Below are 24,810 nucleotides of genomic sequence, written 5' to 3'. Positions count from 1 at the left end.
ATACTGTTTTCAGTGGCATGAATTAAGGGCTAATTGAAGTATAATTTTTTGCCGTAAAATTATATCATCTTTTATGTAGTACATTTTAAAATATTCTAGGCCAGTTCTAATTTTATAGTTTTATTATTTTACTTTAATGTACCGAGTAATTAAAAATTGCTACAAAGAAAAGAAGATGAAAAGGATTTTAGTTAATTTCCCCTCAACAGAGTGAAAAGATGATTAGTAGAATAATGGAACAGAGCTCAACACAGTTCCTGGCACATAAAGATATTCATTAACTATTCCTTAATGAATAAGGAATGAATAATTTCTAAGTATTTCTAGACTTTGGGAAAAGGCACCATTCTCAGTGTTATACAAAATGTGGAGAAGATTGCTTGACATCTTTATACTAAAATGCCTCCATACACAGGTCACACAAGCCAATTTTTCTTGAACCATTAGACCCTCAGTTTGCTCTGCTTGTCTTTTCTCCTTTTGTCTTTGCTCCTGGAGTAGATTCTCAGGCTTAAGTCAGTTTACAGAGGTTGAGAGACAATTCTCCACAGGTATCTTGCATTTCTGTGGATCTTGCAAGCAGAGACACTGTCTGCTCTTTGTTCTGGATTATCTTTTCAAGGATGTTTATATAGCACACAGCTTTGGAAGACAAAGATAGTCTCTCCTTCTGGAGCAAAGTGCAGGTTTGCTCACAGCCTTGGAACATAGAGGTGGTATCTCCCTCTAGAACAAAAGGCAGACATGTTTACTGTCCAGTCCAACGAAGTTCATTTCTCCCTCTGAGACAAAAGGGAGGGATGCTTATTGCCCTTATAATAGATTCAGGTTCTCTCATCTCAGGGTTTCTGTCCTATAATGTGTAACCTACTGCATGTGCAGAAGTTACCTGGCCCTTGTTGTGTCACCCTGTGGGAATCGGGGCTCAGGAAACTGGTACAAAAATGCTGATGTTCTGGGTACTGTTATTACTGTGAGTAATAAACTGCCCTTTGTCCCTAACCAAAGCATCTCATGTCTTCTACCAGCATCCATGAAATTGTGGCAGGCTAACTTGCTAGCTTGAAAGTAGGATAAACTCTCAAACCCTAAACACTTCTTGACAACAGGTTTCAGCAGTGCTTGGGTAAGTTGGCTGGTATGGTGTGGTGTAGTTGGTACCTTCATCTAGTTAGCGAGCCTTTTTACCTCCAGTGGCTAATTGCCATTTGGGTGTACTTGGCAACCCTGAGTCCATATTCTAAAGAGGAGAAGTGAATGGGCATCATAGGGTTGGAAGTAGAAGAGGGGATGGGATCCAGAACCTTTAGCCCAGAGCACTGGTTAAAACTATGAAGCCTCTGATAACTCTCACTTTGGGGGAGTGGATGGGTGGTGGTGGACAGAGTCTATAGAGGAAGAAGGAGGGAGAAGAGGTTGGTAGAGGGAAGAAGATTCCAAGAAGCTTCAAAGCAGCATAAAGTCATTCATGCTTATAGAAGCTGTAAATCATGGTGTCGGCATCTACCATAGTGAAGCTCATTAGATTACTTTTTTCAACCAAGAGTGTGCATTTTTGCGAGTACTCTGCTTTGGGGTCTTAGTTCCTTGCGTACTGTGCTCACATTGAGTGCTAGTGGGTGAAAGTGAGCCATGCTTGTTTTGGGAAAAGACATGATGGTAGTGTCTGGCACATTAGGTCACTCTGTTCATACCCCCTCCTCCTTCCCCCCTGCCCTAGTCTTTATGATTTATTTAGTAGAGTAAATCCTAGTACCACTTAGGCAACTCTAACAACATGCAAGGCTGGTCAGATTACTCTGGGCCTCAGAAGTCTCAGCTCCCTCTGGCACCCTGAGAGTTTGAACATACTGATGCTACTTCTCCAAGAACCAACCCTTTGCCCGCTTCACTGTGGTGGGAAAGCATCCAGGGTTGTTATAAAGATGTACTGTGACGTCTTTCTGGTGAGCCACCCGATGAAACAATTGTGTTTTATTTCACACCGTAGGAATTTTTATCCGGCGTCATCGGATTTCTCTGCCGCCTCCTGATGAGGATCAGTTTTATACTGTGCATCGTTTTAATATCAACATAGACATTGTCTTTTATGGTCGGACGTTCAAGATTTATGACTGTGATACATTCACAAAAAACTTTTTGAAGAAAATAGGAGTCAGATTAAACCCCCCGGGACAGTGTCCGGAAGATCCTTACCTGAAGACACGGAGAGAGGTAAGTTGATTCATCCATGAACTCTTATCTTCAAGATGAGAGTCCCTTCAAAGTCAGTAAAGGGTATTGGTACTCCTGATGCAGATGTGAAAGAACTTTGGGGGCCTTGGTCACTGGAGTTGTCCTGTTTTCCTCTGGGCTGGAGGGAAGGCTGGGTGTTGGCTTCGGTGCAGGAGATGCTCACTTTCTGCCCCTGCCCCCACTTCTCTCCACGGAGAGTCTCCCTTCCAGGCAGTAGGAGTCTTCAGCGAGCTGCCCGCATGGGATGGTTTCTTAGAGCCCGTGATTGGCTTTGTGGTCACTGACAGTGAAAGAGTTGGGTCCACACTTACCTGGCTTTTCTTTTCCCATTTTAGTTGCCTAACTCTGGGAAAATCTTTGCTCCTCTGCTACCGATTTACTGAACCCTTTGGGTATGCCTTTTTCCTTCTTCCTTGGGACTCCCAGCTCCCTTTATGGTATTTATCAGATGCAGAGGTGTTCAGGAGTGAGGAAGGCCATGATTTCGACATACTCCTATGATGACAGGATGCTTGTTTTCGAAGACTGACCCCAGCTAGTGTAGGGAGGAAAGAATCAGTGTTAGTAGTGTTACTGTAGTCTTTCCAAAGTTTTTTTTAATGATCCCCTGGCCCAAATTTTATGTTTTACAGAGAAATCTGAATACCCAAAAGGGCAAGTGTCATGTGGAAGGTCACATACCTCACCAATCTTCTTGCTGGGCCTTGAACTCAAATCTCTTGCTTCTTATCCTGATTTTCATTATTGTCATTTGTGTCTCTTCTTATTGAAGTATGATTATACACAGGAAAATACACAGAAATTAAGTATACAGTTTGATGGGTCTTAACAAATGCATACACCCATGTAATTCACATCCGAAATCATGGTATAGATTTCCATCCCCCCAGAAAGTTCCCGCATGCCTTTTTCCAATCTATCCTTCTCCCCACCCAGGGATGAGCACAGTTCTCATTTCTATCCCTATAGATTAGTCTCATTTTTCTTGTTTCTAAAACTTGTAATTAACTTCTTTGCAGAAAGATAACATAAAATTTAGAATAAAAATCTCCTTTGATTCTGCTTTGATCTCTTGTTAAAAGCTGCATGTAGGATCATTCATCTATTCCTGCCTCCTAGCCCCAGCAGAATTACCCTCTCATGCTGTAGGCATACAACCCTCCTGAGAAATATATATTGTTGATCCTGGAATATCTAAGGTGAAATCCCTGTGGCATTATACTTGTGTGTATTGGCATGCAAGGAGATTTATGGTTTGGGTTCATTTCTACTTTTTCCAAATGCCCTAGAAGAAGGAGTCTAGATAAAAACAAAAGTCTTTAGAACCAGAAGAGAGAACCTAAAAGAAATGGATCTATATGATTTACCACCCTTTTCATCTGGCTACACTCATTCACTAACAGCTGGTATTACATGATAGTGATTGTGAATGATGATGCATTATATGAAATACTTAGAACACTGTGTTATTTCATAAGTTTATAAGGAAAAAAATCTTTTGTTCCAGGAATCAGGAATAAATACCAAGAGCAGCCAAGAAATGTCTTAAATAATTTCCTTTCAGATTGGGAGAATCGTTTTAGCATTTATTCCCTCAGGGAGAAAGCTCTTCAATAAATATAGAAATCTGTGGAAAATTAGGAGTTTAGTAAGAGGCTTTTATATTGACTTTAATGCATTTACTTCTCCAGTGTTTGCTGCCTTGAAATGTAAAGTTAAAATTAAACAATTTAACTTGAACTGAAAAGAGCCTTGATGGTATATAATCAATAATGCATTTCTTAGAGGCCTTCTAATGCCAAAGAAAGATTTTTCAATCGTTGAAAGTAGAGATCTTGTAATTTCATTTAAATATCAAGGATAAGACTGAAGAGCCTCTGGAAAGGCCATCATGTCTCCCCCACTGTCTTGGGATAAGTCTGCACCTAGACTGCCCTGGACAGATACAAAATTTTGAGAACTTACAAGTAAGATTACATAACCCGATGTGGGACTACATCTCCCTTGCTAGTGAGCACTTCCTTATATAACCATCCTATTAGGCTACAGTAGATAGAATGGGAGCGGTTTGCTCCAAGACAGGGCTGAGACTCTGCAAATAGAGGAGTTGGGCTGAGAAGACTGCCGAGCTAGTGCTTCCTGATTTGGGGGCCAGAGCCCGCGCAGTAGTTCTGTACAGATTGGGAAGTTCTCCATTTGCTCTGCTCCTGTTTCCATGGCCTTTCAGATCTTCACTATCTAAAGCTTTTGAGCAAAATAAAACTGTGAATATATTTCTTCTCTTTTACCTTCACAAAAATCTTTGGATGAGTAAGAAGCATATACGGATATGAATTTTCAGTGAAAAGAATTTTTTCGTTGAAATATAATTAACATAGACTTGGATGTACAAATCTTAAGCATACCCGTTGACAAGTTTTTAAAAATGTATACAATTTAGTAACCAACAGGAAAATCAAGATAGAGAATATTTCCATCACCCCAGAGAGTTCCCTTGTCCCCCTTTCCAGTCAGTCCTCTCCCCAGAGGCAATAACTGTTCTAATTTCTGTCACCATATATTAGTTTTGTCTGTTCTTAAACAAGAATTTTAAGTCTTTGAGAAAAGTCAGTTTTCAAAAACATTATAGAAGTATATTTTAGTGTGTTAAAATAATAACGAAAGGCTTCCTAATACTTGATTGTCTGTATTTCTAAGGTTGAAACTGGTTATATATGTATATCATGTATGTTGTTAGTTGAAATTTTAAAAAATGTCACTGAATAGTCTATAGAAAAGATACCTTTATATTCTTTGATTGCTTGCACCCCAGAAGCAACTATGGAGAAACTTCCACTCTCATTAACCTTTTCTCCATTGGCAGAAGCTAGACTGCATGGAGCCCTTACGTCCCTATGAGTCCTTTGACACTCTGAAACAGTTCCTTGAGTGTGATAGGAAGGTTTTGCGTTTCTTCTGCCTGTGGGACGACTCAGGCTCAGTGTTTGGGGACCATAGAGAACTCATCCTGCATTACTTTCTGTCTGATAAAACCATCGAAATCAAAGGAGTATTGCCACATAACTCAGGAAGAGATGCTACGTCATTGTTCCTCCAGAGGAGAAAGGTGCCTAAGGTGAGCAATGGACTGCTTTCCGAGTTTGCTTGTGGGCTGAAGACTCTAGTCACTCAGTGTCTGGAATGTCATGTGGTATGACTGTGTGGTGACAAGTCACCATGTATTAGTGCAAGTGTTTAGAAAACTTTCACTTTGTGCCCTCTATTAATGTACATCTATGAAAGTAATACAGAGGATATGACAAATTGGAGTTGGAATATTCAGGGCTTGAGGCAAGTAAAGGAAAAATGTCAAATGCAAGAGAACTACCTATTCATCATTGAGTTCACTATGAGTCTTATGAAGGTAAATGACTCTCTAGTAAAAGGATTGCTTGTGGCCTTGGGCAGGGCACTGGCCTCTGGCCTCTGTAGCCTACTGAGGAGATCCCATTGTATTGGTCTGGGTTGTGAATGCACACACACACACACAAGTACACACACACACACACACACACACACACACACACACACACACGAGTGACTCTTCTGAGAGTAGCCACCAGTCAGCAACTAGCCACTGGCTAGCAACAATGATAGCTTTTGCATTTTTACTATTAAAAAAGAGTTGTCCAAGTGATTTCTACGCATGTTTATGGCCATTTGAGAGCTAATGTAACCTGGGTGCAGCAGAAATGGCACAGAGACCGAAGACCTGGGTTAGAATTGTGAGTCTGCCACTTAACAGCTATGTGACCTTTGGCAAGTCATTAACCTCTCTGAGCATATTTCCCTATCTCTAAAGTGCAGTTAACTAGGCTTCCCTCCTGAGATAACTGTAAAGACTGAATGAGATAATATAGTAAAAAGCATTATCTAAGGACCTATAGGACACGTGAAAGTATCAAGGCTTATTCACAGCTCTATGTTATATTTTATTTCTTATTTGGATAAAGTATTTTGAAACTTAATTCTTAGTGCTACTGAAAAGATTACTGTAATGCTCATTTCTGATGCAAACAACCACTGGTTATTTGCTTATCACAGGAGACTCTTCCAGATTCTCTGAGTCTCCTGCCAAAAGTCCTGCTGTGTTGCTTCTTGGGGCGGGGGCAGGATTTGTCCCAGAGCGAACTCTGGGCGTATGCACAGCAGGTGGCCAGGAGGTGGCAGGGAAGCCTGTTTTTAGAATGGCTTTGAAAAATAGGCTAAATATAAAATAATAATGACATACCTGACATTTGCAGTGTTCCTTGACATCACTTGCTTCATTTATTCGTTCATTCAACAAATACTTAGTAAGTGTCAGCTGTGTGCCAGCTCTGGGGTTACAGTGAGAAAGAAAATGGATAAAATCCTGCTTTGTGGAGCTTCCATTCTCAGGAGAGATACAGTAGCAGTGGGTGTTCCCTTGACACTCACAGCATCCTTTGAGAAAGCAAGGAGTAAGTACTGTTGTTGCGGTTAGATGACACAACTGAAGTTCTGAGAAGATAAATGCCTGGCCCCCTGTCCTGTAGCTAGGAAGCAGCGAAGAGAGAGTTTGCATCTAAATGTACTGTTTTTTCTTTGTTACGTGGCTTACTGACACCCCACACATCATAAGTTCACACATTGAAACTTAAACATTTTATATCACACGGATCTGGCATGATTCAGATTTCTCATGTGTGTGGGATAAACGGATCACTATCAATTTCTATAAGTTAGTTCAGATATTTCCTGCCTGGACCACCTCCAGTGCGGGTAGAACTGAGGAGTGCCCTCCTTGGCTTGCTCCGGGCCACAGTTTCTGTTAGAGGCTGACTGCACTCCATTGCCAACGAGTGCGTCCTTGCTCAGGATCAGGCAGGGTGCTAAGCAAGTAAAGAAGGCAAGGCAGGGTTTCTCCATTAGGGCGTTTTGGAGTTTAAAGGTGACTCTGCTGATGAAGTGATTAGAGAGCAACAAAAAGTGGTTTAACCCTGAGGTCGGTGCTACGGAAGTTTGAATTGGGGACAGGCCAGTAGGATGGGAGAGGTCAGGGGGAAAGATGGGACTTTATCAGGGCTTTGAAGGAGGGGGAGAGTGTAGACCAGCCTTCAGCGGGTGGGGAAGCATGGGGAAAGGTGGCTGGAGTCTGTGTCCTGTCTTCCTCGGGATGGCAGAGAAGAACCATACGGTGCCTCTTCCCGCTTGAGTCCCTCAACAGGAGCATGTTTGTGTTTAGAGGCCATCCACTACGTCTTGATTTGACTTTTATCTTCCAGTATGGCCCCCCTGGAGTCTATCAACCAGGCCAGATAACAGACCGGACAGTTCTCAATGTAGATGGTGGCTTGTCAGAGAACCGAGTGTATGGCTGCCTGTTGGATAAATACAAGGTAAGTCACGTTTCATTACTGTTTCCAGTGTGACTTCCCTGGAACCTGGAATGTGGGGTGAGTTACGTGTTCTGCTTCTGGGAGATTGATTGTGAATGAAATCGATGAGTATATAAATGTATGTGTTGCACTGCTGTTTATCAATAATAAACATGCTTAAGTGCATGTATAAATATATGCATTGCACTGCCATTTGGTAGCACTGCATTGCTAAAAGACTGTTTTAAAATGTTAATATTGAGCGGTTGTCTTTTGATTTGATTTAAACATTTTGGTTATGAATGATATAATTGATTTTTTTAAATTTCTTTTTCCCTTTGGGGGTGGGTGCCAATGTCTTTGGTGGGTCTGTGGTGTCAATGTCACGTTCCTTTGTTTTAATTAGCTAGGAAAAGTAGACCAAGAGTTTTACAAAGGTAGTGACCTGTCCATAGGAACCACCATCAATGTGTGGGGAAGGAAAGTGCTCCTTTGTGACTGTGATGAATTCATGAAGACTTATTGTAAGACTAAATATGGAATTGGTAAGTGTTACATCTGTCTGTTAGAAAATAATATTTAAAACTTAGAGTCTTTGCTCCCTAGTTAGGCTTGATCTGACTTTTGAGTCTCAAATTCTAAGCTCATAATAGCTACCGTTTATTGAGCATTTGCTAACTGCTGGGCCTCTGTTGTCTTATTTATTCCTAACAACAATTCTAGAAGGGTAGGCTCATTATCCCCATTTTAGAGGTGAAGAAACTATGGGGTACAAGGGGCTTACTTGTCGAAGGTCATGCAGCAAGTAAAGGGTGAGCCAAGACTTGAACTTGTCTGCCTGATGCCAAAGGCCTTCCATTTGCCCGTATAACCCCCTGCCTCACTAGAGTATGGGGGAAATGCTTTGGTTAAGCAACTGAAATGGAAATCCAAACACTTTTCTTTTCACTGAATTCTTGCTTACCACAGAGGATATACTTATTTGAGTTCTCTGGGGAATTGTGCCAATCTGCTCTACCTTTCCTGGTGAGGCTCAGCCAGGCTTCCAGCTTCTCTCTTCTTAGATAGCCATTCCATTCAGATCAGGTTAGCGCAGTTCAGAATGAAAACCAGTGATTTATTAAGCACCTACCCCGTGCAGGTCATTGCAGTAGACAGAGGAGCTGCAGAGTTGTGTAAGGAGTTTCTAGGCTTGAAGGGGAGCAGAGACCTACTGCATGTTACACGGTGTTATAAGAGTCACAGAAGCAGGTGGAGGATCTGAGGTGAAACCTGAAAAACAAGCCCCTCCATTTGTTAAACCTGCTGGCCAGCTCTGCCCCGACCTGGGCCCTCTACCCCAGGCTCCAGGTACCTACCGGTGCTTGGCGAAGTGGGGTGGTGGAAGTTGCCAACCTCCCAGACTGGGGTTTGGAGCTCTGATGGGGGATGTTTACCCCTCTCTGAACCTTGGAGTATTCATGTGAGCTCACTTCCTGAGCGATGAGTTGGAAGCCAGAAGCAACCACAGCTTCCTAAAAGACAAGGTGTTTTGTCTTTAGAATGAGACGAGGCTCACCTTACGTGTCTTGGTGTCCCCGCTGTGTCGTATTCCTGGCCTCCTGGGAATCTTTATATTATGGGAGAAGGCACACAGCATACAAAGGGGCTGGAATAAAAAAGAATTTCAATTTCCCTCCTCTGTGCATTAAGGGAACTTGTTCCACAGCATCTGCGTGCCAGATTAGTCAAAATGGAGCCAAATTGGTGGCCTCTTCTTATATTATTTTCTAAAATTAGTCCTATTTAGTGGACACAGTTGAGCATATTTGTTTTAGGGACTGAGGACAAGAAGCTGCCAGGAATGTGCAGGTAGTGGCTGCTGTAGAGAAGCTGCTAGTGACCCTTAGATATTTGGGAAGGATAGTTTGCTTTTTAATAAATGTAAGTGCCTGTTCAGAATCAGCAAGTCTTCAGTGTAGACTTGGAAAATTTTTAAAAATGATATATATATGAAATGAGTCACTGAAGACATTTACCTGTGTCCTACTGAAAGATTGCCTTAATTTAAAGGACGTGGTAAAGGTTCAAAACATCATATGATCCCTTAAACAGCAAGTCCAACATTCGGTTGATGTTTGTCTGTCAGCTTGATTTTGAGAATATAAAGGTCGCGTTTGGGAAAATGAACGTTAATGCTGGAGAGACACGGGACACTGTTAGTCTTTTAACGGGTTTGCGGGGAACTTTCAGAGGCAGAGTAAATCCACCGGTGCGCTCCAAATCTAGCCATCCTCGGCAAATGTATCAGTTTCAAATGCCCTATGGTCCATTTCAGTTGAGCCCTAGTGCTTAATTTCTTTCTGCTCACTTCTTTTGCTCACTCTATAGACTTACTACGTTAAAAAAGTCATTTGTGCCTTTAAAGCTAATATAACGTGAGCATTATGCATTTAAACAGAAAATTATGCAAATGCAAAATTATGATGCATTTTATAGTCATGCTGACTTTTTATATTTCTCATAACATATGTTAAAATACCCCATTTAACAGACACTATTATTACACAACATTTCTTGAGTAACAGCAGTGTACTTAATGTAACTAATGACTGGAAATTATATCCATGATTCAGGGTGGAGGGGAGTGAATCAATATTCTCTGATAATCTTTACATTTGCTTTTCCTGACTTTTGGTAACATTAAATTAATAGACTTAATGTTACTTAGATACAGTTACTTCTGACATTTTAATTTTCTTAATAACTCATCTGGTTGTAAAAATTCATGAGACTGACCAAGTTTTATACATTATATTTTGGTATCCTTGAAGCCCAAACCAGGACAAAGTCCTGGCAATAACTGTGGTCACATTTCCTTCCTTGTCAGTAATTGTGGTCTCCACAGGAAGGAGCTGACAACTGCCAACGACACAGCTAGGGACCTAGGAAGCCAGGGGGAAATTTCTAGTGCAGTATACAGCTTGGGTGCTTCAGTACCTTCTCTTACCTAATGCCGCCCCAACATATTTTGGGGGAGAAAAAATGGCAGACAGACTAAGAGATGGAGTTGGCCACAGTCCCAAGAATTGTGCACGAGTAAGCTTTCTATTATGTGGAAGCAGAGGGCTTGATAGAATTCCAAGAGATATATGTAACCCCTGCATAAAACCCAATCTGACTCCTAAAAAGATGAGATTGTTTTGTGTATTTAAGGATTCTAAAGAGAAGGCAACTTCTTCCACAAAACAGTCCAGTGTGAGTCCCCCACTAGGCAGCTTGGCCATCCCGCTGGCCCTGGCTTGTCTGCCGGGCGGGAGCTTGTCACTCCCTCATTATTTCATGTGCATGAACACGGACTGGCAGATGGAGGCCTGTCGGACTTTCCTGTAGCCTGAAGGTTGGAAAAGGCTCCAGGGGCTCTAGCAGGTGTTTCTTTCACTGAAGAGACAGGGATTTGAATGTAAACTGTTCTTACCTAGAATTCCTGCCTTGGGTTATTATTTCTTTGTCTATAAGAGGACTTTCTTATTATCGATTCTTAGTGGTTGGGACAGCCAAACTAGTAATAAGACCATTCATTCGCATTGTTCTCGAATGCTTATTAGGCTATACCGACATTAAGGATAAGCAAAAAACTTAAAGCACCTTTAATTTTGTGGAGTTGTTTATGGCCGCCTCTGAAGTCTTGGTGTTAGAAGCAGCAGGCATCCAAGATGAGAGTCTGATGATCATTTGAGCAAATTAGCCATCCCAAGGTGCAGCGACAGAGGTAGAATTTGCTTCTAGTCTCTCCACGTGGCTTTGATAGAGCTAACAATTTCACCTTTTTTTTTTTTTTTACCTCTCCTATGAAGTGAAGAGGGTTGAGGATTAGATGATTTCTGAGGGTTTTCTAGCTAGAGCTAGAAAATTATGTGATTCACTAATTATTTGACCCAAAAATGAACGTCCCACCAAAATCATTTGACCTGGGTATTGGGTACAAGCAGAGGTGGATTTACCTTGAAGTTAATGAAGCTTAAGCTTTAGGGTTCTTTCTTTGCAGGGGCCCCACTCCAAGGCCCTGGGCCTAATTTTGTCTTAATTATTTGACATTTTTAGTCTTAAAGAGCTTCTCCCAAATTATATAAGCTTTAAACCTGGGTCCATATCTGGGTTACTAGTACATCAGAGATGAACTTCGATGAAGGCTCTTTCCAGAATCGTTTCCAAATGAGATGATGAATCGTAAATCACTGTGAAGGAGCATTAAGACATATCCTTTAAAAAAATCTATCACCTCTCGGTAAATTTGTTGCAATCTGGTCAGTGTGGATGAACATTCAATATATATGTTTTTACAAGTCTTTTGAAATTAGAGGAATCAGACTATTTGAAAGACAGATGTGTCTCAGGATCCATCAGAGTGTCAGTTTAAGGAGATATTTGGGAAGATGCTTTGTAAAAGAAAAGGTATACTTTTTCATTAAATATTTTTTTAACACCTGAAACATGCAGGATGCTGGGGTGATGGAAAACCAAAGACAGAAAGTTATTCAGGTGCGAGTTCAAACCTTTGTGAATATATGCAATTACCCAGAAAAATGAGATCTTCAGTCAGGGTATCCAAAAAGACTGGGTTGTTAAAAAAGTCAGACATGGTGGAGTGGAACAGTTCTCGGCATTTATACACTAGATGGCACTGTGGGTGCAGAGGAAAGCTCTAAATTGATTCTTTTGTTACTTAAATCTGTGGCAAAAATTATGTAGTTGAGAAAACAACACTGTGTTATAAAACCTGTAATTTTGGGGGGAGGTGTAGAATGCATTCTTAATTACTGTGAGATTCAATATGTGTCCTCTTTTGGTTAGGCTGCGTAGATTAGTATATAGAGTTGTATGCAGATGTCCCATGTTAGAAGAAACCAATCATGCCCCAATTTTCTAATAATCATGTAGAGCTCTCCCTGCAATCCCTATGGTCCTTTTCCTAAAATGAAGGTACCAGTTAGTGAGTGGTGTGTTTCATGTAACAATTAGCAATGAAAGGGTCTACTGTAATTCTGCCTAATTCCAAGATGTGAATTTTCCTCTTTATTACCAAAGCTTCTCTTTAATTGCCACAAAAATAGCAATAGGAGAGGCTCACCAGTCACTTCCGTACCAGCAGTCTGGCTGCCCCCTTTCACTGAGTCAGTGAGAAAGATTTGATGGCATTCTCTTTGCCAATATGTCTTCTGTAAGCAGTTTCTGTTAGGATGGAACAATACTCTTTTGGGGATTATGCTTGAAGAGATTTCACACAAAGGCTGTTAGGAAGTCTAAATAAATGTGAAAGTTGAAAATGTTTTCAAATCAGAGTTAGAAACAGCCTCAAACCCTTAGCCTTTTGATCAATCAGTACAAAAAAAAACTCCCTCAATTTTAAGAGTTAGGTTGCCTTGGATGACAAATTGATGCGAGAGGTATGCACTAAATCTGTACTCTTCCTTCTATTAGAACTCTGGCAATGGAAAAGGAAATCTTTGCTTATGTGAACCTCCTTTCACGCACTAATGGAAACGCCTATGGGATAGTCAACCTTGGGGAAGAGGTAGAAATTAGATTCCATGGGTTGTTTTGTTTTGTTGCTTTGTTTTGTTTTGTTTTAAGAAAGACCCTGACATCTTCTTGTCCATTTGTGGTGTGACAAACTCAGGTGACTGGGATGTGTTGAGTCAACGTATTATTTGCTTTGGAGAACACACTTGCTTCTCAGAGATTGTACAGCCTCACAAATGAGTACCAACAGCTCCTAGGCTATTATAAATATGTCTCTCCTTCTTCACAGATGACAAACAAATAAAGAAAGTCAACAGTATTTACCACTTACAACTCCCTTTGAGAGTAGGCAGTGACTGTTTTAAAGGTTTTGTTCGTTTGTTTGGTTTTGGTTTTATTCCTTATTTATTTATTTATTTATTTATTTATTTATTTTTGCTTCATCACATTTCAGTACGATTGCAGTCTTTACTTGGGCAATAACAGAAGCACCCTGGAGTGGTGGTTGGTGAGAAGAAGTTTTGTTTTTGTCTTTGATCTAGACAGTGAAGTGTCATGGCCTGGAGCTGAGTTGGAAGAAAGGGGGAGAGGGTTTAAAAAGTGGGCACAAGAGGAGGGGACATCAGATGGGGAAGGTAAAGCAAAACACTTAGGAGTCAGTCCTGTTTGGAAAGGAATTTGATTAGTGACTTTTGACTAAAGATAAGACAGGGCTACATTACAGGTTAAAATATGGCAGGGGTGGCATAAAGTTCCAAGTTTGAATTTTCCTATCATTGGAAAAATCAGGGAAGAACAAAAAATATTCTGAAATGGGGATGCGATGACAAAAGATAAATGTTTACTTATTCGACACAGTCTCTCTCTTTTTTTTTCTTTCTTTTGAACCAATGGCAACTATTGAGTGAGTTTTGTGGTTTTTGTAAACACGATTGAAACCTACCCTCCCAGGATTTTGCTGTGTTTTGTTTGAAAGAGTTTAAAATAGTCTACAAAGATCTCCATGTTCATCTTGAAAACATAACAAACCTTTCAAAACAGCCATAATCAGGGCAAAAAAAAATATTGATGTTTCATCTGCCTTTGTTTTGTTGTAGAGAACTTTACCTCGATTTCATGCAAGGCCCCACCTCCTCCAAATATAGAAAGGAAATTTCCACGTTACACCGGCTTTGGTTCTGAAGAGGATTCTCTCTGCTCCTGCAGAGGCCTCGTGCCCACACCTCATCAGAGGAACTTCATGGAAAATGACAGGTGCTTGAGGGAACCACTGTTTTAGTCTGATCTTTCCCAAATGTGTTCAGGGTTTATAATATTGTCCTCATGACAAAACAGATGACACTTAATTTGTCTGATTTCAAGTCCAGGGACATGTTGTTATACCTTTTTAACGAAGTTGATTAATATGTAAGTATTAACAGGTTCTTACTTCAGTGGTTATTTTATTTTTTTCCAGCTTTTTGAGAAATAATTGACATATAACATTGTATAAGTTTAAGGTATGCAACCTAATGATCTATGTATGTATTGAAAAATGATCATCACAATAAGATTAGTTAACATTCATCATTCTCACATAGTTATAGTTTTTTTTCTTGCGATGAGAACTTTTAAGATTTACTCTCTCAGAAACTTACAAATATACATTAGCACTAACTCCAGTCATCATGTTGTATGTTATGTTCCCAGAACTTATTTATCTTATAGCTGGAAGTTAGTACCTTTTGGTCACCTTCACCCAATTCTCCCCTGCTCCGCACACCTCTGGCAATCACCAGTCTGATCTCTGTTTCTATGAATTTGGTTTTTGTAGATTCTACGTAATCTACATATAAGTGAGATCATGCAGTATTTGTCTTTCTCTGTCTGACTTATTTTACTTAGCATAATATCCTCAAGGTCCATCCATGCCGTCGCAGATGTCAGGATTTCCTTCTTTTCTATGGCTGAATAATATTTCATTGTGTGTATGTATCTTATATAAATATAGATATATGTATACACACACACACATATATATATATGCTTTTATTTATCCATTCATCTGTCAGTAGACACTTAGATTGTTTCTCTCTTTTAGCTATTGCAAATAATACTGCATTGAACATGGGGGTGCAGATATCTTTTTGGGACAGTGATTTCATTTCCTTTGCATATATATCCAAAAGTGAAATTGCTGGATGATATGGTAGTTCTATTTTTAGTTTTTTGAGGAGCCTCCATACTGTTCTCCACAGTGACTGCACCAATTTACATCCCCACCAACAGTGCACAGGGGTTCCCTTTTCTCCACACCCTCACGTTGAGTGGTTATTTTAATGTGTCATCTGGAAGCTACTAAAGCCATATTATCCACAATCTATATTGCCTTTCCATGTATATGTGTATATATATGCCTTTCCATATATATATCTCCTCAAGATGGTCCCTAAGAAATGGTATAGAGTAGGGGTCAGCAAACTTTTTCTTAAAGGGTCAGGTAGCAAATATTTTCTGCTTTGCAGACCATGCGGCCTCTGTCACAACCACTGAGCTCTGTCATTGTAGCATGAAAACAGCCACAGACAATATGTAACTACACTCCGATAAAACTGTTTATGGACACTGACATTTGAATTTCATATGATTTTTACATATCACAAAATATTATTCTTTTGATTGTTTTCAATCATTTAAAAATATAAAAATCATTCTTTGCTCATAGGCCATACCAAAACAGGTGACTGGCTGTATTTGGCCCATAGACTGTAGTGGCTTCAGTGATTTGTAAGTGTTTTTTATAGCATGTTATTTGGCAACTAACGTGGTTTTAATTTGAGAGATTTGGTTGAGTTCAGTAACCATAGCTTGCTCGTGTGGTGGAATATGATTTCAAAAGGTGGACTTTCAGAAGTGTTCCTAATATATATGAGGAAAAATCTGCCTCTGAGTCATGTGTATAGCTGTGAGCACTGCCCATGGCTACTTTTTGCTTCTTCAGAGAATGGAGGCCCTGGAGAAAGAAGTCAGGGGGGAAGAGTGGTGGGGAAATGTTGCAGATGCTTGAATAGGATGCGGGCTAAACACCGAAGTCCTGGCATGAGGGAAATAGTGGGTCAGGAGAACCTGTGGAGAAAAATTATAAAGGGAACATGGAGTAAGAGCAGGAGGAGGAGAAGAACAAGACAGCACCCTGAATTTGATAAAATTTAATGGCATCAGATACCGTTGTAGAATATTTTGAGGTGGAGAGAATAGTTTTGCTCTAACTGTAAACGTGGTGAAAATATGTTACGAATTGTGTAGAATGTCTAAAAGGCTGCCTTTGCCCTGACACGATGTCCTTTGTCTTTTAAGAAATAATCTTTTATTTGTAAGGACTTGGGAGTTTTGTTTTTAAGTTTCAGAGTTGATGCTACTCAAGGTGTGGCCTCCACACTGGTTAGAAATACAAATTCCCGTGCTTCACCCCAGACCTATCGAGGCCCAATCTCTGTGCGTGGGGCCTGGTACTGTGGACTTCCAGGGGGTTCTGGTGATGGGCACCAGGGTTTGAGAACCACTGATTTCGATCATGTAAGAGGGACACCAACTCATACTCCATCCTCCCTTATAGGTAGCAGTGTTTACAGTGAAGTTCGAGGGCGGGACTTTTGATGGATACTTTCCACTAACTGCTGTTTTGAAGGGCAGCCACCAAAGGAGGTGGGCAGAAAGAATGTCCCTATTGTAAAAGGAGAGAGAATTTTTCTTATAAGTAAACAGGATGAAACACGATCCAGTGTGTTACTTCTGGAATCCAGGGGGAAAAGAGTTCCTTGTGGGTAGTTGCCTTAGTCTCTCTTTCTGTCTGCACCATGTCAACTTGTCCACAGAGCACTGACTGTAGACAGCATTCCACGTTCTTGTCATGCTGTTGTGGCCAGAGGATGGTGGTACAGGCACGAATGGGTCTAATTTCTTTTCTTTCTGTCCACTGCTTGTTCTGTGCCAGGAATACACTTCCCTCAAGCTCCTCCCACACAGTGACCTTGTTTCCATAGAAACTGGCACATTCAGCTGGAGACTTATACATGAGTTTGAATAACCCAAGGTTTTAAAACCGTGAGAACCTAAGGAAGATGATCTCACAAAGCATACAAAGAACAGTTTCTTAATGCAAATAAATAAACCGTGAATTGAGACGTGCAATAGTACATGACATATATTGATTGTATCTATTGCTATTAAAAATGTACTGGCTGCTTATTGTTGTATGAGGTTAATGGTGACCTACTGTGAGTCATTGGAGGAGATAGCTTCAAGTTAAAGCATATGAGGTTTTTGATGGAAGGAAGACCTTTATTGTCTGGGTAAAAATTCACTGTGGTGGCCTGCTGGGCAGATTGTCTAGTCTGACTTGGGAAAACCAGAAGAATATCTCTCTCGCTGCACCTGGCTGAATTAGGTACTTTGTTCTCTGTGTGCTCACAGTACTCTGCTGGTCATACCTCTAACAATAATAATATTACTAATAAAAAGAAGTTTATGGTTATGGTATGCTAACTACAATACTTGATCTCATTTAATCCTCAAAACAACCTCCTAAAGTTGGTGATATTATTGTACCCATTCTTCACATGAGGAAATTGAGGCTCAGAGAGGCTATACGATTTGCCCAAGCTCATACAGCTAATTTTTAGTTGAAGTAGGATTTGAACACAGGGAAGTCTGGCTCCTAGAGTTCACCTTTCTTGCCCCAGAATCTGTACTTATCACAGTGTGTGGCAATTACTTGTTTATATCGAGACCAAGCGCTCCTTGAGGGCAGGGACTGGCTTTATTGCTTCTCTTAGAGTTTGAACAGTGTTGGCTATGTACTTGGGGTTCAATAGATATTTTGTCCGTGAGAGGACGAATGATGAATAAGTGAGTAAATAGAATGAACATTCACCCTTTTAGTTCTTAATGATGGTTAGAAGAGACGGATGACTTCCTACCAGGAAGGCTGTTATCCCAGACTTGTGCTATTCATAATCATATAGCATCTAAAAATTCACGGTTTAATCTTAATCTCTGACTTGTTTCAGATATTGTTCATCTGTTGTCTCCATCAGTCATTTTTTTTCCTCTTTAAACAAGTTTTCCCCATCAATAACAATAAGCCTTCATGTCTCTTCTAACCATAAGACTATAGCTATAGCTATCTTTAAGGTTCTCAGCAGGTATGTAGCCCTGGGTGAGCCACTCATTTTCTTAGTCAGCAAATATTTACTGAGTACCCACTATGTGCCGAGCACTGATCTTGGGACACATCAGTGAACAAAACAGATACAAAGCCCTGCCCTCATAGAACTTACATTCTAGCTGGGCAGGCAGATAGTAAACAATTAAGGTAATACATAAGTACATTCTGTAGTATATAGAAGGTATTAAAGTGCCATGGAAAAAATAAAGAAGGTAGCTATGAAAAGAATAAAGGGGACTTGGAATGTGGGCCTGAAGAGCACCCCTGGTTTCAATTTTAAGCGGTGTGGTCTGGATGGACTTTACTGAGGAGAGGAAACATGTTCTAGGCAGAAGGAACAGTCAGTGTAAAGACCCTGAGCAAGGAGCAGGCTTGGGATGCACAAGGAACAGGCAGGAGGCTGACAAGGATAGAACAGATGAGTAATGGGCAGAGTAGACAGATTAAGAGAAGTAATGGGCGATCAGATAACATAGGGCCTTGCAGACCACTGTCAGGATTCTTTTGACTTAAAGTGATAAGGGGACTCATTGGGAGATTTGAGCAGAAGAAGAGTGACTTGATCTGATTTACATATTAAAAGAATGACTGCAGATGCAGTGTTGAGCAAAGACTGTAGAAGGGCAATGGTGGAAGTAAAGACCAGTTAAGAGGCTACTGCAGTAGTCCAAGAGAAAAGTTACGATGGCTCCATGAGGGCGAGTACCATGAAAATGATGAGATATAGCAGATTCTGGAAATATTTTGAAGGTTGTGCCAATAGGATTTCCTGGCAGATTGGATATGAGGTGTGAAAAAAGAGAGGAGATACAGATGACTCCCAAGATTTCTCCAACTAGAAAGATGGAGTTGCCATGTAGTGAGATGGGAAAGACTATAGTTAGAGTAGGTTTGGGGCAAGAGCAGAAGTTCAGTTTTGGAACAAGTTAAGTTTGAGATGTCAGATGTCAAGTAGAGATGTTAAGTTGGCCATTGGATATACGAGTCTGGGGTTCCGGGAGAGAGGTCTGAGCTACAGATAGAACTTTGGAAATCATCAGCATGTAGGTAGTATTTAAAGCCTGAGACTAGAAGAGATCACCAAAGGAGTGAATATACACAGAGAAGTGGATGACCAAGTTATTCCTTGTTATCCCCAGGACACCCCAAATAAAGAGATTGAGGAAAAGAAGAGGAACCAGCAAAGGATACTGAAAAGGAATAAGCAAGGAGGTAGGAGCAAAACCAAGAGAAAATACAGGATCCTGGAAGCCAAGTGAATCAAGAATGTCATGGAAGAAGGAGTGATCATTTGTACCAACTGCTGCTGATTGGTCAAGTTAGACGCAAAAATGAACCATTGGAATTGGCATTGTGGAGATAGATCATTGTTGACCTTGACAAGGGTAGTTTAGGTAGAGCTAACCTAATGGAAGTGGATTTCAGAGAGAATGGGAGAAGTCAAGACAGTGATTATAGATAACTCTGGGCTGTGTGTAGAAAAAGTGAAGACATGGCTGGACCTAGGAATTTATCATTTGTTTTGAGACAACAGTATTCAGTAAACACATTTTAAAAAACCACTCAAGAATACAAGTCTGTACAGTGCTAAATTGGGTGCCACGCATAATGGTCAGTGCAGGAGGCGTGAATAGGTGGTCAGCTGGGTGGGCAGCCATGGTCAAAGAGAGCTCTACTGATTGGGGCCCAAATGGATGGACAGGACTCTGGACAGGCATAGGACAGGATGAGGGTGTACCCTGGGGGAGGGGATGACACCAAGCGAAGGCCTGGAAGTAGAAACAAGCACAGTGTGGGGCACTAAGTGAAGTGGCTTGTGTGACTTGAGTAGAGAGTGTATCATTGGCAGTCATGACAAATAGCTGTATGTGTAGGTATTTGAACCTGACTATCAGTGGCCCAGGAAGCCAGATTGAGCAGTATAGGTGGTATGATCAGAAGCAGGGAAAATGCTAAAATTTTTTTGAGTGCTGGGCATATTGTGATGAAAAGAGTGTTTAGAAAAGTTTGATGATTAGCTTATTAGCCAAGGAAATGTCTGAAGCTATTTGCAAGTGTTTTTCAAAGTGTGCTCTGGGGATGACTTCATCAGAATCTCCTGGGGAGCTTATTAAAAATGCAGGTTTCTGGAGCTGCAAGCTAACTACTGAATCCATACCTCTGGGGGTAGGACTCTGGATTCTGTATATTTAACAAGCTCCCGGGTGACTTTCATACATGGCAAAGTTTGTGAATGACTGGTCTAAAGATTTTGTTTGAGTAGATTATATTCCTGATTGATAAGCTGTCCAGAACACTAGAATTAGGTTAAAAAAAAAGGGCATATTAAACATGAAAAATCCATACTTAACATACACTCTTATACATTCATGTAAGTTCTAAGAAGCTAAATTTGCAGTTGTATTCATTTGGCCTGACATTAGACCTCATTCAGTTGTTTGAATGATATTTCAGGCATCTGTAAAAGTATGGGTCTTTCATGAGAGGGGATTACCAAATCTGTTTGTTACTGTTAAATCGAATTATGTACCAGAGAAGATGGTTGAGAAGGTATAGCTGCCCTCCTCCCCTGTGCTGTATGAGGTCTGCCTGACGCCTGGGAAACTAGGGACTAAGAAAACAGCTATGGAGATCTGGCTGTTTTGCCAGGGCTGCCCTGGGGGTAGCCTTCCAGATTGCTACTTGCCATCTCACTTGAGGCCTCAAGCTGTGAATCATGGCGCCATGCTTTTTCAGCCCTCCTTCCCTGGACAATCAAAGAAAGGAGCAGAGAAAAGCACCTTCTGCCTCTGCAAATCACAAATAAGTGTTCTTGTTTGTTTGTTTGTTTTTAAATCAGTGTGATCACAAGGAAAAAATGAATTTCAGCATACGAGACTGAAAGTGAGGACCTCTCTGCTTAGAGTTGTGACAGGGAAGGGATGAAGTACATGGTTTATTTTACTCTCTGCCTCCTTGGGGTAATGATTTTGATTATCAGAGACCTCCCAAAGGGTTCAGTATTTGTCATGAGGTCCACCTTTCACTAACTGGTATCCACAGGCATGCTTCTGCTGGCAGACCATAAATAAATTTCTTCCAAGACCAGGCAATCAATTTTGGGAACTTCTGATTCTAGAACTCGATCCCATCTTCATTCTTCTAGACTATTCACGCACGGAATTCTAAGTGCAAGTTCCAATCTATACGGATCTTATAAAAACTTTCTACAAACACTTGAGCACTTAGAATGTAAAGAATGTTGTCTTAGACAATGATTAATAAGATGCAGTCCTTGCTTTCAGAAAACAGACTTGTAAGTAATGGTGACTTATGATATGGGTGATAAGTGTTACGAAAGGCAGGTCTATCATGTTTAATATAGCATTTCAAAGGGAAAAGGTAAATTTTCCCTTGAAGGGAGTTAGGGGGCTGCTGGGGAACTGGGAGAGTGACTCAGCGAGGAGACGATGTGGGGTTTGAAGAAAGAAGAGGAATGGGCATGAGAAAGTGGGCGGTGCAATGGGGAGGTGGCTCTAGGCACCAGCAGAGCACAGCCTCTGGCCTACTCAGGCAGTGAGGCCCAGGTGCTGTGCTTCGTTTGCTGACATGATTGTGATTGTTGACCAGCCTCGTGAGTAGGGAACAACCATGCAATGCAGATGGTTTGAGCAGTGTGTTTATGACATCTGTTTTGGGTACATTTTCCCAATGTGTTACCCTGGACATCAAAAGAATAAGAGATATTTTAATAAACTGAGAAAATGCCTCTGCATGTAGATTTAGAGCCTTAGTAAGAAGATGGTAGAACTTTTTCAACCTCTGAGAGTTTATGCTACTATCTTAAAACCATAGCGCACCTGGGGGATGGGAGGTGGGTGAAATGGGTGAAGGGGGTCAAAGGTACAAACTTCCAGTTATAAAATAAATAAGTCACGGGGTTGTAATGTATAGCATGATGACTATAGTTAATAATACTATAGTACGTACTTCAAAGTTGCTGAGAGAATAGATCTTAAAAGCTATCATGACAAGAAAAAAATTTTTGTGACTAAGTGTGGTGACGGGTATTAACTAGACTTATTGTGGTGATCATTTCACAATATATACAAATATCAGATCATTGTGTTGTACACCTGAAGCTAATATAATGTTATATGTCAATTACATCTCAATAAAAAAAACATAGCATACCTTTTGCAGGTTTTTTTGCACGCATAATATGTGGAAGATTACTTGTATAATGCTATAACCCTCGTGTTTCTTCCATTTAGCTACAGCAACATAAGCAATACACTCCGTTTTTTTTGCAAAACTAATCACACACAAATGTGCCGATGTGGAAGGGACGTTTGCTATTTCGTATTTTCTCAGTGATGACACAATTTCAGTGTTTGAACCTATGGAGAGGAATTCAGGTAAGAGACATACGTCTCATAGCAGTTTCCTCAGAATAATTAACTGTCTCTTCATGTTGAAAGGGACTCTGGTCTGATTTTTATAGCCTAGATGATCTAAGAGAGTGGCTTTCTTTTTTTTTTTTTAACCACTAAAGTTCATTTTACAAAGATCTCTTAAATGCGAACCCAGACATATAAAATGATAAAAGAGGAACAGTTTTGGTTGGCTCAGGACTGGGGGACTTGGGACATCTCCTTTTGGACACTCTCCCTACTTCCTCCGTGGCCTCTGAGGCACCTGTGTGGAATCCAGCGGCTTCAAAATCATGGTCTGGCTACCACCAGTTCCATGCACAGCTAGCAAGACAAGAAGAACTCTGTATTCTTGATAGTACCACGTACGAAATTTTTGTCTAGCTCTAGGACAAGAATCCCAGATTAACAAATTTAATCTTCAGAGTCTATTTCCCTCCGGCTGTTGAGGCTGCTGCCAAGGTTCCAGCTGCAGGGCCCACGGAGTGCCTCTCTGCAGTAGACTGATAGGGTGGCCATTGCTGAAGAGAGCCATTGATTTTGACTTAACAAATTATGGAACTGTAGGGCTCTCTTCTTTGTCCCAACACGTTCAACATTTTTATCTGTGCCAAAGACACACGTTTGAGAAGAAGAATCAATGGTGTGCTGGTTAACCGGCTCTCTGAAAAAATGTTAAAAGCTCTATTTTGTACTGTTTGTCAATTTCCATGATGCAAGTACCCAAACCATGGCCAATTTCAAGCAACCAACAGTTTTAACAACTGGCTTGCAAAATCCCTTGAAAATGTAACAACCAGCCCTTATGAGCTGGTATGAGCCACTCAGCACACCAATGAATAATGAATAATTTGTATAACTAAGTCAGGGTCCACGGTGATTTGAATAATGAATCAAATCTTAGAATATGAAATCAAATAAGGATGAATATAAAGTCATGCTCTTGAAGGTCAAAAAATCAACTCTCTACATCTAGAATGGGGACGATATGGCCAAACCAATTGCAGCATTCATAAAACAGAAAGGGTGACGGCAGTCAACTATAAGCTTGCTGGTAATAATAGCAGTCCTGATTGAGTACCTACTATTATACTTAGGAGACCTTTATGAGGTTACGTTTTGTGTTAGTTCAGGTCCTCCAAGAGGCAAACCCCAAGATGAGATTAAATGTACAAGAGATTTATTAGGGGAAATGCTGGTGAGGGAAAATGTGGCAGGAGCCAGAAGAGGCCAGGAGAGCCATCAGACTGCAGGGCATGTCTGACTCCTGTGAAGGACAGAGGAAAGGGAAAAAGGGGAAGGTGAAAAGGGAATGGTGACTGCAGTGAAACTCTGAGAAAGTTTTGCCAAGGCTGACTGGGAGTCCTGGGGCCAAAGTCACCAGTCGGAGGAGCTCCCATCTTGCAGGAATGGGCCTGCCTTAGTATCCCTGCCTTGCTCAGTCATGTTTTGGCAGCAGCCTCTGGGAAGCGTGACCTCGGCACAAATCTGGGGATGGATTTCAGAACATAGCAGTTGGAGCCTTCTGTCAACTTTGTTCCCCACAGCAGGCAATCTGAGAAGTACATTTTCATGGCCCCCCACAAATATTATTCCCATTTACCAATGAGAATTCAGAGGGGTTCAGAGAGGTTAAATGACTCCTAAAGATCATCCAGCAAGCAAGTGACAGAGCCAGGAGGGACTCCAGCTCTGTTTGGCTGCAAAGGCTATGTCTTTCCACCACCCCTGGTTTCTGCAAGTGGTAGGAGTGTGATGAAGCTGATCCCCAAAGCTCATCTGGTCTCAGCTTTGAAGATTTCAGTTCATTTTCGGTTAGAAGGTAATGGAGTCCCACATTCAACTCTGCTCACTGCTTTCCAAGAGCTCAAAAACCAAATAATACCCAGAAAAGAGCAGAGGAAATGGTGAGAATTCTGGAAAGTAAGAAAAATGAGGCATCGCTAAAAGAAGCAAAGATATTTTGCCTGTAGAAAAAAAGAGTTCAGGGGACTCCCGTAGTTAATCTTCAAATAATTAAGTAAGCTCCTTTCCGGAAATAGTGCATCTTACATTTCATCTGTATGTCAGCAGAAGT

General features: G+C 40.9%; 1 protein-coding gene across 1 annotated transcript in view; it reads left to right on the top strand.

The window, feature by feature from the left end:
* The window catches only part of EFHC2 (EF-hand domain containing 2), a 203,591-nt gene that overhangs the window by 87,833 nt on the left and 90,948 nt on the right, over window positions 1-24,810 (top strand). Inside the window, 7 exon segments of the mRNA XM_032619729.1 lie at window positions 1,991-2,214; window positions 5,099-5,350; window positions 7,521-7,634; window positions 8,020-8,158; window positions 14,213-14,369; window positions 22,575-22,602; window positions 22,604-22,718. Of these exon segments, the coding sequence (XP_032475620.1) occupies window positions 1,991-2,214; window positions 5,099-5,350; window positions 7,521-7,634; window positions 8,020-8,158; window positions 14,213-14,369; window positions 22,575-22,602; window positions 22,604-22,718 (1,029 nt within the window).

The sequence above is a fragment of the Phocoena sinus genome, chromosome X, assembly GCF_008692025.1.
Source record: "Phocoena sinus isolate mPhoSin1 chromosome X, mPhoSin1.pri, whole genome shotgun sequence".
NCBI lineage: Eukaryota > Metazoa > Chordata > Mammalia > Artiodactyla > Phocoenidae > Phocoena > Phocoena sinus.
The sequence above is the reverse complement of the archived record's forward strand: the minus strand, read 5'-3'. Positions and strand labels throughout refer to the sequence as shown.